The following is a 16,259-nucleotide window of genomic DNA, read 5'->3' as shown; positions in this document are numbered from 1 at the left end:
GCAGGGGCCACTATGGGGCATAATAGTGTATGCAGGGGCCACTATGGGGCATAATACTGTGTGCAGGGGCCGCTATGAGGCATAATACTGTGTGCAGGGACCACTATGGGGCATAATACTGTGTGCAGGGGCCACTATGAGGCATAATACTGTGTGAAGGGGCCACTATGAGGCATTATACTTTGGGCAGGGGCCACTTTGGGGCATAATAGTTGTATGAAGGGGCCACTATGAGGCATAATACTTTGGGCAGGGGCCCCTATGGGGCATAATATTGTATGCAGGGGCCACTATGGGGCATAATATTGTGTGCAAGGGCCACTATGGGACATAATACTGTGTGCAGGGGCCACTATAAGGCATAATACTGTGTGCAGGGGCCACTATGAGGCATAATACTGTGTGCAGGGGGCACTATGGGACATAATACTGTGTGCAGGGGCCACTATGAGGCATAATACTTTGGGCAGGGGCCACAAAAGTTGTATGCAGGGGCCACTATGAGGCATAATACTTTGGGCAGGGGCCACTATAGGGCATAATACTGTGTGCAAGGGCCACTATGGGGCATAATACTGTATGCAGGGGCCACTATGAGGCATAATACTGTGTGCAGGGGCCACTATGGGGCATAATACTGTGTGCAAGGGCCACTATGGGGCATAATACTGTGTGCAAGGGCCACTATGGGGCATAATACTGTATGCAGGGGCCACTATGAGGCATAATACTGTGTGCAGGGGCCACTATGGGGCATAACACTGTATGTAGGGGCCACTATGAGGCATAATGCTGTGTGCAGGGGCCACTATGAGGCATAATGCTGTGTGTAGGGGCCACTATGAGGCATAATACTGTGTGAAGAGGCCACTATGAGGCATAATACTGTGTGCAGGGGCCACTATGGGACATAATACTGTGTGCAGGGGCCACTATGAGGCATAATACTTTGGGCAGGGGCCACTATGGGGCATAATATTGTATGCAGGGGCCACTATGGGACATAATACTGTGTGCAGGGGCCACTATGAGGCATAATACTTTGGGCAGGGGCCACTATGGGGCATAATATTGTATGCAGGGGCCACTATGGGACATAATACTGTGTGCAGGGGCCACTATGGGGCATAATACTGTGTGCAGGGGCCACTATGGGGCATAATACTGTGTGCAGGGGCCACTATGGGGCATAATACTGTGTACACAGGAGGCTATGGGGCATAATACTGTGTGAAAGGGCCACTATGGGGTATAATACTGTGTGCAGGGGCCACTATGGGGCATAATACTGTGTACAGGGGTCACTATGAGGCATAATATTGTGTGTAGGGGCCACTATGTAGGCCTAATACTGTGTGCAGGGGCCACTATGGGGCATAATACTGTATGCAGGGGACACTTTGAGGCATAATACTGTGTGCAGGGGCCACTATGAGGCAAAATACTGTGTGCATGGGCATAATACTTTGGGCAGGGGCCACTATGGGGCATAATAGTGTATGCAGGGGCCACTATGGGGCATAATACTGTGTGCAGGGGCCGCTATGAGGCATAATACTGTGTGCAGGGACCACTATGGGGCATAATACTGTGTGCAGGGGCCACTATGAGGCATAATACTGTGTGAAGGGGCCACTATGAGGCATAATACTGTGTGCAGGGGCCACTATGGGACATAATACTGTGTGCAGGGGCCACTATGAGGCATAATACTTTGGGCAGGGGCCCCTATGGGGCATAATATTGTATGCAGGGGCCACTATGGGGCATAATATTGTGTGCAAGGGCCACTATGGGACATAATACTGTGTGCAGGGGCCACTATAAGGCATAATACTGTGTGCAGGGGCCACTATGAGGCATAATACTGTGTGCAGGGGCCACTATGAGGCATAATACTTTGGGCAGGGGCCACAAAAGTTGTATGCAGGGGCCACTATGAGGCATAATACTTTGGGCAGGGGCCACTATGGGGCATAATATTGTATGCAGGGGCCACTATGGGGCATAATACTGTGTGCAGGGGCCACTATGGGGCATAATACTGTGTACACAGGAGGCTATGGGGCATAATACTGTGTGCAAGGGCCACTATGGGACATAATACTGTGTGCAGGGGCCACTATGAGGCATAATACTTTGGGCAGGGGCCACTATGGGGCATAATACTGTGTGCAGGGGCCACTATGGGGCATAATATTGTGTGCAAGGGCCACTATGGGACATAATACTGTGAGCAGGGGCCACTATGGGGCATAATATTGTGTGCAAGGGCCACTATGGGACATAATACTGTGAGCAGGGGCCACTATGGGGCATAATACTGTGTGCAAGGGCCACTATGGGGCATAATACTGTGTGCAGGGGCCACTATGGGACATAATACTGTTTGCAGGGGCCACTATGAGGCATAATACTGAGTGCAGGGGCCACTATGAGGCATAATACTTTGGGCAGGGGCCACTATGGGACTTAATACTGTGTGCAGGGGCCACTATGGGGCATTATACTGTGTGCAGAAGCCACTATGAGGCATAATACTGTGTGCAGGGGCATAATGCTTTGGGCAGGGGCCACTATGGGACATAATAGTGTATGCAGGGGCCACTATGGGGCATAATACTGTGTGTAGGGGCCACTATGGGGCATAATACTGTGTACAGGGGCCACTGTGGGACATAATACTGTGTGTAGGGGCCACTATGGGACATAATACTGTGAGCAGGGACCACTATGGGGCATAATACTGTGTGCAGGGGCCACTATGAAGCATAATACTTTGGGCAGGGGCCACTATAGGGCATAATAGTGTATGCAGGGGCCACTATGGGGCATAATACTGTGTGCAAGGGCCACTATGGGGCATAATACTGTATGCAGGGGCCACTATGAGGCATAATACTGTGTGCAGGGGCCACTATGAGGCATAATGCTGTGTGCAGGGGCCACTATGAGGCATAATACTGTGTGAAGAGGCCACTATGAGGCATAATACTGTGTGCAGGGGCCACTATGGGACATAATACTGTGTGCAGGGGCCACTATGAGGCATAATACTTTGGGCAGGGGCCACTATGGGGCATAATATTGTATGCAGGGGCCACTATGGGACATAATACTGTGTGCAGGGGCCACTATGGGGCATAATACTGTGTGCAGGGGCCACTATGGGGCATAATACTGTGTGCAGGGGCCACTATGGGGCATAATACTGTGTACACAGGAGGCTATGGGGCATAATACTGTGTGAAAGGGCCACTATGGGACATAATACTGTGTGCAGGGGCCACTATGAGGCATAATACTGTGTGCAGGGGCCACTATGGGGCATAATACTGTGTACAGGGGTCACTATAAGGCATAATATTGTGTGTAGGGGCCACTATGTAGGCCTAATACTGTGTGCAGGGGCCACTATGGGGCATAATACTGTATGCAGGGGACACTTTGAGGCATAATACTGTGTGCAGGGGCCACTATGGGGCATAATACTTTATGCAGGGGCCACTATGAGGCATAATACTGTGTGCAGGGGCCACTATGAGGCAAAATACTGTGTGCATGGGCAAAATACTTTGGGCAGGGGCCACTATGGGGCATAATAGTGTATGCAGGGGCCACTATGGGGCATAATACTGTGTGCAGGGGCCGCTATGAGGCATAATACTGTGTGCAGGGACCACTATGGGGCATAATACTGTGTGCAGGGGCCACTATGAGGCATAATACTGTGTGAAGGGGCCACTATGAGGCATAATACTGTGTGCAGGGGCCACTATGAGGCATAATACTGTGTGCAGGGGCCACTATGGGACATAATACTGTGTGCAGGGGCCACTATGAGGCATAATACTTTGGGCAGGGGCCACTTTGGGGCATAATAGTTGTATGAAGGGGCCACTATGAGGCATAATACTTTGGGCAGGGGCCCCTATGGGGCATAATATTGTATGCAGGGGCCACTATGGGGCATAATATTGTGTGCAAGGGCCACTATGGGACATAATACTGTGTGCAGGGGCCACTATAAGGCATAATACTGTGTGCAGGGGCCACTATGAGGCATAATACTGTGTGCAGGGGCCACTATGGGACATAATACTGTGTGCAGGGGCCACTATGAGGCATAATACTTTGGGCAGGGGCCACTATGGGGCATAATACTGTGTGCAGGGGCCACTATGTAGGCCTAATACTGTGTGCAGGGGCCACTATGGGGCATAATACTGTATGCAGGGGACACTTTGAGGCATAATACTGTGTGCAGGGGCCACTATGGGGCATAATACTTTATGCAGGGGCCACTATGAGGCATAATACTGTGTGCAGGGGCCACTATGAGGCATAATACTGTGTGCAGGGGCATAATACTTTGGGCAGGGGCCACTATGGGGCATAATAGTGTATGCAGGGGCCACTATGGGGCATAATATTGTATGCAGGGGCCACTATGGGGCATAATATTGTGTGCAAGGGCCACTATGGGACATAATACTGTGAGCAGGGGCCACTATGGGGCATAATACTGTGTGCAGGGGCCACTATGAGGCATAATACTGTGTGAAGGGGCCACTATGAGGCATAATACTGTGTGCAGGGGCCACTATGGGACATAATACTGTGTGCAGGGGCCACTATGAGGCATAATACTTTGGGCAGGGGCCACTTTGGGGCATAATAGTTGTATGAAGGGGCCACTATGAGGCATAATACTTTGGGCAGGGGCCCCTATGGGGCATAATATTGTATGCAGGGGCCACTATGGGGCATAATATTGTGTGCAAGGGCCACTATGGGACATAATACTGTGTGCAGGGGCCACTATAAGGCATAATACTGTGTGCAGGGGCCGCTATGAGGCATAATACTGTGTGCAGGGACCACTATGGGGCATAATACTGTGTGCAGGGGCCACTATGAGGCATAATACTGTGTGAAGGGGCCACTATGAGGCATAATACTGTGTGCAAGGGCCACTATGGGACATAATACTGTGTGCAGGGGCCACTATGAGGCATAATACTTTGGGCAGGGGCCACTTTGGGGCATAATAGTTGTATGAAGGGGCCACTATGAGGCATAATACTTTGGGCAGGGGCCCCTATGGGGCATAATATTGTATGCAGGGGCCACTATGGGGCATAATATTGTGTGCAAGGGCCACTATGGGACATAATACTTTGAGCAGGGGCCACTATGGGGCATAATATTGTGTGCAAGGGCCACTATGGGACATAATACTGTGAGCAGGGGCCACTATGGGGCATAATACTGTGTGCAAGGGCCACTATGAGGCATAATACTGTGTGCAGGGGCCACTATGGGACATAATACTGTTTGCAGGGGCCACTATGAGGCATAATACTGTGTGCAGGGGCCACTATGAGGCATAATACTTTGGGCAGGGGCCACTATGGGACTTAATACTGTGTGCAGGGGCCACTATGGGGCATTATACTGTGTGCAGAAGCCACTATGAGGCATAATACTGTGTGCAGGGGCATAATGCTTTGGGCAGGGGCCACTATGGGACATAATAGTGAATGCAGGGGCCACTATGGGGCATAATACTGTGTGTAGGGGCCACTATGGGGCATAATACTGTGTACAGGGGCCACTGTGGGACATAATACTGTGTGTAGGGGCCACTATGGGACATAATACTGTGTGTGCAGGGGCCACTATGGGGCATAATTCTGTGTGCAGGGGCCACTATGAGGCATAATACTGCGTACAGGGGCCACTATGGGGCATAATACTGTGTGTGCAGGGGCCACTATGGGGCATAATTCTGTGCGCAGGGGCCACTATGAGGCATAATACTGTGTACAGGGGCCACTATGGGGCATAATACCTTATGCAGGGGCCACTATGAGGCATAATACTTTGGGCAGGGGCCACTATGGGACATAATAGTGTATGCAGGGGCCACTATGGGGCATAATACTGTGTGTAGGGGCCACTATGGGGCATAATGCTGTGTACAGGGGCGGCTATGGGACATAATACTGTGTACAGGGGCCACTATGGGGCATAATACTGTGTACAGGGGCCACTATGGGACATAGTGTGTGCAGGGGCCACTATGGGGGATAATACTGTGTGCAGGAGCCACTATGGGACATAATATTGTGTGCAGGGGCCACTATGGGACATAATACTGTGTGCAGGGGCCACTATGGGACATAATACTGTGTATAGGGGCCACTATGGGACATAATACTGTGTGCAGGGGCCACTATGGGACATAATACTGTGTGCTGGGGCCACTATGGGACATAATACTGTGTACAGGGGCCACTATGGGACATAATACTGTGTACAGGGGCCACTATGGGACATAATACTGTGTACAGGGGCCACTATGGGACATAATACTGTGTACAGGGGCCACTATGGGACATAATACTGTGTACAGGGGCCACTATGGGACATAATACTGTGTACAGGGGCCACTATGGGACATAATACTGTGTACAGGGGCCACTATGGGACATAATACTGTGTGCAAGGGCCACTATGGGGCATAATATTGTGTGCAAGGGCCACTATGGGACATTATACTGTGAGCAGGGGCCACTATGGGGCATAATACTGTGTGCAAGGGCCACTATGGGGCATAATACTGTGTGCAGGGGCCACTATGGGACATAATACTGAGTGCAGGGGCCAGTATGAGGCATAATACTTTGGGCAGGGGCCACTATGGGACTTAATACTGTGTGCAGGGGCCACTATGGGGCATAATACTGTGTACAGGGGTCACTATGTAGGCCTAATACTGTGTGCAAGGGCCACTATGGGGCATTATACTGTGTGCAGGGGCCACTATGAGGCATAATACTGTGTGCAGGGGCATAATGCTTTGGGCAGGGGCCACTATGGGACATAATAGTGTATGCAGGGGCCACTATGGGGCATAATACTGTGTGTAGGGGCCACTATGGGGCATAATACTGTGTGCAGGGGCCACTATGGGACATAATACTGTGTGCAGGGGCCACTATGGGGCATAATTCTGTGTGCAGGGGCCACTATGAGGCATAATACTGTGTACAGGGGCCACTATGGGACATAATAGTGTGTGCAGGGGCCACTATGGGGGATAATACTGTGTGCAGGAGCCACTATGGGGCATAATACTGTGTACAGGGGCCACTATGGGACATAATACTGTGTGCAGGGGCCACTATGGGACATAATACTGTGTACAGGGGCCACTATGGGACATAATACTGTGTACAGGGGCCACTATGGGACATAATACTGTGTACAGGGGCCACTATGGGACATAATACTGTGTACAGGGGCCACTATGGGACATAATACTGTGTACAGGGGCCACTATGGGACATAATACTGTGTGCAGGCACCGTTATGGGACATTATTCTGTATAAAGGTATATTTTTGCATCCAGATACGTAATATGTTTCCACCATAATGCTGCTACCACACGGTGCTCCTGGACACATACATTCATCACTAATTGTGAATGTAAATGGACATTCATTGCTTCTAATGGAAAGGTACAGGTGCGTCCCAGGAAATAGCAGAAAACGCATGCGTCCTGAAGCATCTGGTGGCAGCATTTCTGTGTTATGTTTGTGGTATATGACTTTAGTATAGGGGTTGTCAGCCTTACAATTACTGACCAGCACTCCAAGTACCTCATCTGTGATTTTTTTTATTTAAATCAGCACATCGAACAAAAAAGGTTGCCTACCCCTGGTCTATATAATATTGTTTAAGGAAAAATTATATTTTTGTATCATATAAGCCATTAAAAGGTATCAACTACTGAAAACTCCCAATTTGTATCTTCTATATAACGTTGTATATTATTTGTGACATGTGTTCAATAACCTGATTTATAGCAAAAAAAAAACAAACCCAGATGGATTCACAGAGAACACCATGGCTTCCCGACGAATACTCTTGCCCCCCTCCAGTCCACCTTAAACTGCGCTGCTCGCTAAATCCACAACCTGTCTCCTCCATATATCTCCAACCTAATCTCCCACTACCTCCCCACACGTAACCTCAGATCCTCCAAAAACCTCCTACTCCGCTCCTCACACAACCGTCTCCAAATACATTATATGCTCCATAGTAGCCCCCAACCCACAGTATTATATGCTCCACAGCAGCCCGCCACATTACTATATGCTCCTCGGTACACCCTCCCCCCACACACACTCAGTATTATGTGCTTCTCAGTACGCCCCGACACCACCACATACACAGTATTATACTTACCCATGACGGGCTGCCGTGTGCACTCCTACCCCTTCAGACTGCTGGCGCCGATGGCCTACATAGTCACCCCTGCGTCAAGGCAGGGATTACACTCTGCAATCACTGTAGGCTGCGGTCACGCGGACCGCGGCCTGAACTGACAGCTTTCAACTGTGTGTGGATTTGCGCAAACAGCTGAAAGTAGCAATCGTTAGTATTATATTGTTTGTATATCTTGTGTACCGTACGTAAACCCTCAAATGTAAAGCACCATGGAATTACTATAATAATGTACAGCACCATGGAATTAATATAATAATGTAAAGCACCATGGAATTAATATAATGTACAAAGCACTATAGAATTAATATAATAATGTACAGCACTATGGAATTAATATAATAATGTACAGCACCATGGAATTAATATAATAATGTAAAGCACCATGGAATTAATATAATGTACAAAGCACTATAGAATTAATATAATAATGTACAGCACTATGGAATTCATATAATAATGTACAGCACCATGGAATTAATATAATAATGTAAAGCACCATGGAATTAATATAATGTACAAAGCACTATAGAATTAATATAATAATGTACAGCACTATGGAATTCATATAATAATGTACAGCACCATGGAAGTAATATAATGATGTAAAGCAAGATAGAGTTAATATAATAATGTAAAGTACTATGGAATTAATGGTGCTATATAAATAAACAATAGTAATATTGACTCATTATCCTTCTTTCCTAATTAGGTTAACAATGAGGAAATAGCAATAGATTGCAGGCTTGGGTTGGAAGAGGGACGTCCATTCTCTGGTATTACAGCATGTATGGATTTCTGTGCCCATGCTCACAAAGACCAGCACAATCTCTACAATGGCTGCACAGTGGTAAGTTCACAAGAGGGTCTTGTTGGCATCAGTGGGAATTTACAGTCAAAAACCTTACATTTACCAATCTATGAACTGTTTGGATTTTCTAAAAATATTTCAATTTTTCTGATACAGAGCACCAGATCCTTTAGATAGAGTTAAAAGGGTATTCCAATCACGGTAAATTATCCCCTAATAACTTGCTGATCGGCAAGGTCCACTGATGACGAGAAGCAGGATATTTTCCACAGAGTTTTATGGAGCCGCTGATAGGAAAGTGCATGTCGCTCCCTTTACTGGGACTGCTAGGGATAGCCGAGTGCTGTGTTTTGGCTATATCCAGTAGTCCCATTGAAATGAATAGAATGGCGTACAGTCCGATCAGCCGTTCCATTTGTCACGTCTCAATCTGGTGATCGATGGGATTCCCAGTGGTTAGACCTCCAATAATCACTAGGTTACCTACTATACAAAGGATTGGGAGTAACTTGTTGCATTTGAAATGCCCCTTTAAGTGATAACTTTGGGGCTGCCTGCTACTTTGTTATTATATTTGCAACTGGGTTTCACAATGGCTTCCTATAGCCCCTACTAGATCACCTTTTTTGCTATAGACAAAGACCTCAATAATATAAAGCAATAAAATAGTAATAAAAAAAAAAAAGACTATACAGTGACCTCCGTAGCTCCCCCTATTGGCGGCTAGAGCCTTGCTTTGGTATTTCTGGGGATTTGTAGCTCTACATCAGAAAAATGAATATTTTATCTGCCTATCAATTTGTTGTTATAAGGTGGCCAGATGAAAAACGTCACACTGCTGGTCGCAACTAACAATAGCGAATGTGCTCACGCAACAATCCAGCAGGGATGGATATCTTCTGATATTGTATTGCAACAGCTTTCAGGTCACTATTTGACCATATTCACTGTTATTAGGTAAACTATACGGTAGTTGCACAACAATGTGATATTATATTGCGCGACCACAAGTGACCATTTAGTCCTGTAGACAACTACTGAGCCCCTTAAGCAGCCAATTTATGACAACGAATATCCATAACAATATTTTACAGAAATAACTAACTCTTTATGGTATTTAGGTTTGCACCCTGACGAAGGAGGACAACAGGATGGTTGGTAAGATTGCTGAAGATGAGCAACTCCATGTGCTGCCGCTTTACAAAGTCGACACGACGGATGAGTTTGGGAGCGAGGAAGGCCAACATGAAAAGATCAGGAAAGGGGGAATACAGGTGCTGTCATCTTTTCCTCGAGAAGTCCGCAAGCTTTCTGAACCTGCCAAGTCCTGCAGGCAGAGGCAACTGGACGCCAAGAAGGCAGCGGCTGAGAAGAAAAAGCTTCTGAAGGAAAAACTTACCACCCCAGATAAAACCAAGCAGGAGCCAACCGAACCAACAGCAAACCAGCAGAATCCAGGTGGGTAATAACTGAGGGAAAGGTCCAGGACTTTAATAGTGACCTATTCTTATGATAAGTCATCAGTATCAGATTTGGGGGGAAGGTTGCCTCTCTGCGCCCCCTCTATGCAACTGATTGAAATGGCCATGGCAGGGCTGGCTGGATTAAGGGAACTACTTGACTTCTCTGACCACAACTTCAGTGGTATTTTTCTTTCTACGTATAGTGTATTAGTATACAGATATATATGCCTATATGCCATATGAAAATTCCGCTAGTGGGAAAAAAAAGCTAGCAGTACCCATTGAAATCATTGGGAGGCTTTTTTTTAGCGCTGAAAATTCAGCACCAAATAATGATTCTGCTGAAATTGCAGAAAAACAGATTGGGGATGCTTGCATACGGTCAGTTTAAAAACCGATTCATTTCAATGGTTTTTTTAAAGCAATCCGCCGTGAAACCGCCGTTTCTTGCACGGACTCAAAGGTATACAAGCAGGACTTTGTGTCTGTGGGGTAAAAGCGGTTTCATGGTGGAGAAGCTGCATACGGACACCGGCAGATCGCTTTAAAAACCCATTGAAATGAATAGGTTTTTAAACTGACCATATGCAAGCATCCCTAATCTGTTTTTCTGCAATTTCAATGGAATCACGGTGGGTGGACAGCAGGCGCAAGTGTGAACACCCACTTAGAGTTGTGATACTGTGCTGTGTTCATATGTAAAGATAAAGTTAGTTGTACTGTGTTGTGCCCATATGTGCAAGATTAGAGTAGTAGTCATGCGCTGTGCCCATATGTAAAGGATTAGGATAGTAGTATTGTGTTGTGCCCATACATGCAGGATTACAGTCATAGTACTGTGCACTGTCCATATCTTATCTTATCTTATATGCAGGATAAGGGTAGTAGTCCTGTGCTGTGCCAATAAGTGCGGGATAAGAGTAGTTGCACTGTGCACTCAGCAGCGCTCACATGTGTAGGATTAGTGTAGTTGTATATGGAGACCACATGTACAGGATTACAGTAGTAGTCATGCTGTGCCCATATGTAAAGGATAAGGGTAGTAGTACTGTGCTGTGCCAATATGTGCGGGATAAGAGAAGTTGCACTGTGCTCTCTGCAGTGCCCATAGGGGCAAGATTAGGGTATTAGTGCTATGCTGTGAAGTGCACAATTATAGGGCAAGAGCACACGGACACACGGACATAAAATCGTGCACCTACCTTACACATGTCCTCTGTTGGTGCAGTGCTGAATATTGTTTTGTGCTTTGGGCAGCTCTGGGCATCCCGGGAGCCCCGGATGGCTACCCAATCCACCTATATTATAATACTCCATACTCCGATTTGATGTGTCTTCCAGGGCAGGATATCTCTGTAATGGGGCATATGATGGAGCAAGCTATATATATTTTTTTAAGGTGCATTTTGTATGAGTAAGACATAAAAAAAGAACTCTGTACAATTGGAGATACAATATGGTCCCATAGACTCTATGGATGGGGTTTCCTTCTTCATACATAGTCTATGGGAGCTATATGAAGACTGTACATTTCATAGCTTGTATGGAGCTGTAACACTGCTGTGTGTATTATCCCGTAGGCTGCAGACTATATGGATAAACTATATTATACAATTTATTTCTATTCAGTTTGTTATTACTAACTCCTCCTTACTTCCGTCATCCACAGGTCCACCACAACAACAGGTAAAGCCTTGTATAAAAGTGGAGCCTACAAATCACTACAATAACTACAAGTTTAATTCAAACGGAGTTGTGGAGAGTTACTCTGTTTTGGGCAGCTGCAGACCTTCTGATCCCTACAGCATGAATAGTGTTTACTCCTACCATTCTTTCTATGCACAAGCACCTAACCTGCCTTCTCTAAATGGCTATCACTCAAAATATGCTCTTCCTCCTTTTGGATATTATGGCTTACCCAACAATCCTATGGTCCCTTCTCAGTTTATGAATTATGGTTCTAATGACGCAAGGACTGGTGGATGGATGAGCAACACATTTGAGAAAAAATCTGAAATGCAACCAGCAGTTGAGAGTGTGAACCATGGCTATGGAAATGAATCATCTGAGCAAAATTATGGGCGGTCCGGAGACGTGGCACAGCAGTACAACCTCCATGATGCAACCAGTCAAAGGTCAGCAAATACCCCCCACCGGACTACACCTGCTCCAATGGATAACACTCCTTATCCTTCTTGTTTTAACAAAGTCATTAAGAAGGAACCTGTGAATGACTTTTTGCACGATCCATTCCAGAGATCCCCTAGTGTCCATTCCCTTTCTCAAAGCCCGGCTTTGAATCTTTCCTTGCCGAAAAATGATCAGGCCTATAAGGCAAATGGGGCATTGCCTCCTTCTGAAAGGACGAATTCAGAAGGTCCTCAAAATTTGTTTATGAACAATGAGAAAAGCGGCTTAGCAAATGGTGTAGATAAGGTAGATTATTATGGTGTCCAATCAAATGGCATGGGTATGAAGAACATACACGGATCAAACAAGCAATGGGGTGTATATGGGATGGATACCCAGAGTGGTCAGCGTGATTCTAACACTCCAGGGAAGGTCTGGAGCTCATGCAAGCTCAATGAAGGTTCTCCAAACTCTCAGGCGAAGAACTGGATGGGAGGGCGTTCCATGAAGGAGACCCAAATGTTCCAAGAAAAGCTCTGGAATTCAGTTGCTGGTAATGATAGGTGCAGTGTGACACCTAGTGCCAGTATGCAGGAAAAGTCATGGAATATGTTTGCTTCTCCAGCCACTCCGACAACCCCCTTGAAATCAGATACCTGGGATCCATATAGTCTAGATGATAATATGGATGATACCCCAGTGAAAAAAGAAGAGGATGAGGAAGAAGTCTGGTCTGACAGTGAACACAATTTCCTTGATGAAAATATCGGAGGAGTTGCTGTAGCACCGGGCCATGGCTCCATCCTGATAGAGTGTGCGCGGAGAGAGCTGCATGCCACTACACCTCTCAAGAAGCCCAATCGCTGTCATCCAACCCGTATTTCCTTGGTCTTCTATCAACACAAGAACTTAAATCAGCCCAACCACGGACTGGCACTATGGGAAGCCAAAATGAAGCAATTGGCCGAAAGAGCACGATTGAGGCAGGAAGAAGCTGCTAGACTGGGGATCAAACAGGAAGTCAAAAGCTTTGGCAAAAAGAAAAAGTGGGGTGGTGCTGCTACTACAGAGACCCCACCTGTCGAAAAGAAGGACAGTATTCCAACTCGACAAGCAGCTCCTACTCTGACAAACTCTTTTACCACTTCATCTTCCTATGCCTATACCAAGGTTACGGGACCATACAGTCGCTGGATATGAGATTAAAACAGCTACCATTGTGGCCATTGTACCTCAGCTATTCGACAGCACTAATATATGGTGCTATTTTTGGTGCTTTCGTTCTCCTGTGTACCACAGGGGGATCCTTTATCTGTACACATCTCCCAGGACATGATCCGCAAGAGAACTATTACTGTATTTTTTTTTTTTTTTTCAATTAATCTTAAGAAAGAAGATTTATATCTGCATTTTTTTAAAACCTACTGTTGTACAACAAAGAACAGGAATATCTTGGCATCCTTTTGCAACACACACAAAAAAGAAGAAAAAATAGATTTTTAATTGCATTCAAACATATATTTATTGGATTTTATAGAACAATAATGGTGCAAAATTTATAGCCGAATCACATCCGCAAAGGTTTTCTAAGCTACTTAATATCAGCTGACTTGCCACCAAAAAGTTTGCTCGCGAGGAATTTTTTTTTTTTTTTTGCCTAGTGCTCTGGTAGAGGATGGCAATGATGTATTTATGGCAGCGGGCTACACCACAGATACAGTAACCCTTTTATGATCAAATATTAGAGATTTTATCTTATTATAATTGGATCTGGAAGAGTATCGGCATCTTTCTGCTTGACCAACGGAACTTTTTGTTGATACTCTGTTCAATCTACGTGGAACCATCTTGGTTTCTTGGTATTTTTGATGGATCTGTATCGTGATCGAGATACATGACGTGAGTGCGAACAGAAGCGAATACAGATGTGTTGGAGAAGATGACTGCCTAAAATCTATTTATGAAATATTATTTAAAGCAGCTTTTTTGTGGAAGATTTTAAATATATTTATTGAAAAAATAGAATCATTTTCAAAATTTCTTACAATTACAATACGGGCTCCACTGCCAATTGTGATGTACGGAAAACCATATTTAATTCAATGTAATCATTTTAATACAAATATTTTTTATCATGCGAGGGTGGAGGCCTATTTATAAAATATAATTTTATCCAGATTTTTGCTGCTATTTTTTGAAACGGAAGTGAAATGAATCATGATTGGAATTTTTGAGTCATTTTCCATGCACATCTGTTTTCTCCTTTTGAGGCTGAGGCCCCACGTTTCGGAAACACAGCTTTTTGTTGTTGCAGATTTTGCTGCGGTTTTTTGAGCAAAAACCAAAACTGGCTACAGAAGGAATGGGAAATATATAGGAAGTTCTTATACTTCTCCCTTCTACTCAATCCACTCCTGGCTTTGGCCGGAAAATCTGCAACAAAAAAAGCTGCATTTCCGCAACATGGGGCCTTACAGCTTCCTCGCAATACATATATTTTTTTTTTTTTCCGCCAAGGCACTAATGAAGAAAAAAATGAAATATTAATATTTTGACAAAAGGGCTGCTGTATCTGGCATCCAATGAAAACTGTGAATATTATACCATTGTTGTCCGTATTCGATTGATAGCATACATGGTGCTGGTAGGCTCTGGGGCATTCTCTGTTTCATTTATATCATTAACACTGCCATGCAGACTACAATATCCTAGAATTCCTTTTTTTTTTTTTTTTTTTTTTTAATTCCCCCCAATTTTTTTTTTACTGTCTATGTGTTGAATCAGTTTTTTTTTATATATAATTTAATTTTTTTTATTATAAATATTTTTTGTGGTGAGAGGGGAGCGGGTAAGAGGAGTTTGGTGCTTTATCTCCTTATAAACAAGACAATTATTGCAACATAGAATATCTATGACAGCAACACCTATTTTTTTGGCCTGAAGAATGCAGGTGCTACAAAGAATAAATAATAAAAAAATAAAAAATAAAAGTATTTTTATGAAAGTAGTGGAATTATGACTATTTAGATTTTTAGGAGTTAAATGTATTAGTCTGTAGGTTGGATGAAGGTTGCAAGGTTGTGTCACAGAGAAATTAAAAAAAAAAAAAAAAAAAAAATACAGACTAAAAAAAAACCATTGCACCTATATTATTGACTGCCCCAACTACCGGGCGGCCGATTCCATACCGAATGTAAATCCAATTTTAATTCAATTTTAATATTATAATGATTTTGATGTGTTGCATTAGGCGTATTACACATGGGGGGAGTATACTCCATGTCACTAAATTTTTTGAACCATCAGTCTGTAAATAGCTTTTTTTTTTTTTCCTTTTGCCTGTTTTATAATTTGATTTTAAAGCACTTTTTATCCTGCTGCAAATACATAGATAATGGGAGAATTGTATATAGAGGTAGAATATTTAACGCAATGTGGCCGTCCTACCAATTACTATATCTGCTTTTATATATATATAAAATATATATATATATATAATTTTTTTAGTTGTAATTTGTAAGCTACAGAATTGTTGCTATTGTACAGTCTAGAGCAGCCA

General features: G+C 44.7%; 1 protein-coding gene across 4 annotated transcripts in view; it reads left to right on the top strand.

Annotated features, from left to right (window-relative positions):
* The window catches only part of TET3 (tet methylcytosine dioxygenase 3), an 83,886-nt gene extending 69,811 nt beyond the window's left edge, over window positions 1-14,075 (top strand). For all 4 annotated transcript variants that reach the window (XM_075273011.1, XM_075273013.1, XM_075273012.1 and 1 more), the window contains 3 exons: window positions 9,009-9,146; window positions 10,229-10,565; window positions 12,240-14,075. In XM_075273011.1, the coding sequence (XP_075129112.1) occupies window positions 9,009-9,146; window positions 10,229-10,565; window positions 12,240-13,900 (2,136 nt within the window). In that variant the 3' untranslated portion in view covers window positions 13,901-14,075. The remainder of the gene's footprint in view (window positions 1-9,008; window positions 9,147-10,228; window positions 10,566-12,239) is intronic.
* Window positions 14,076-16,259: the final 2,184 nt, after the last annotated feature.

Source organism: Leptodactylus fuscus, chromosome 5 (genome assembly GCF_031893055.1).
Source record: "Leptodactylus fuscus isolate aLepFus1 chromosome 5, aLepFus1.hap2, whole genome shotgun sequence".
NCBI lineage: Eukaryota > Metazoa > Chordata > Amphibia > Anura > Leptodactylidae > Leptodactylus > Leptodactylus fuscus.
Note: the sequence above shows the minus strand (reverse complement) of the source record. Positions and strands in the feature narration are given on the sequence as shown.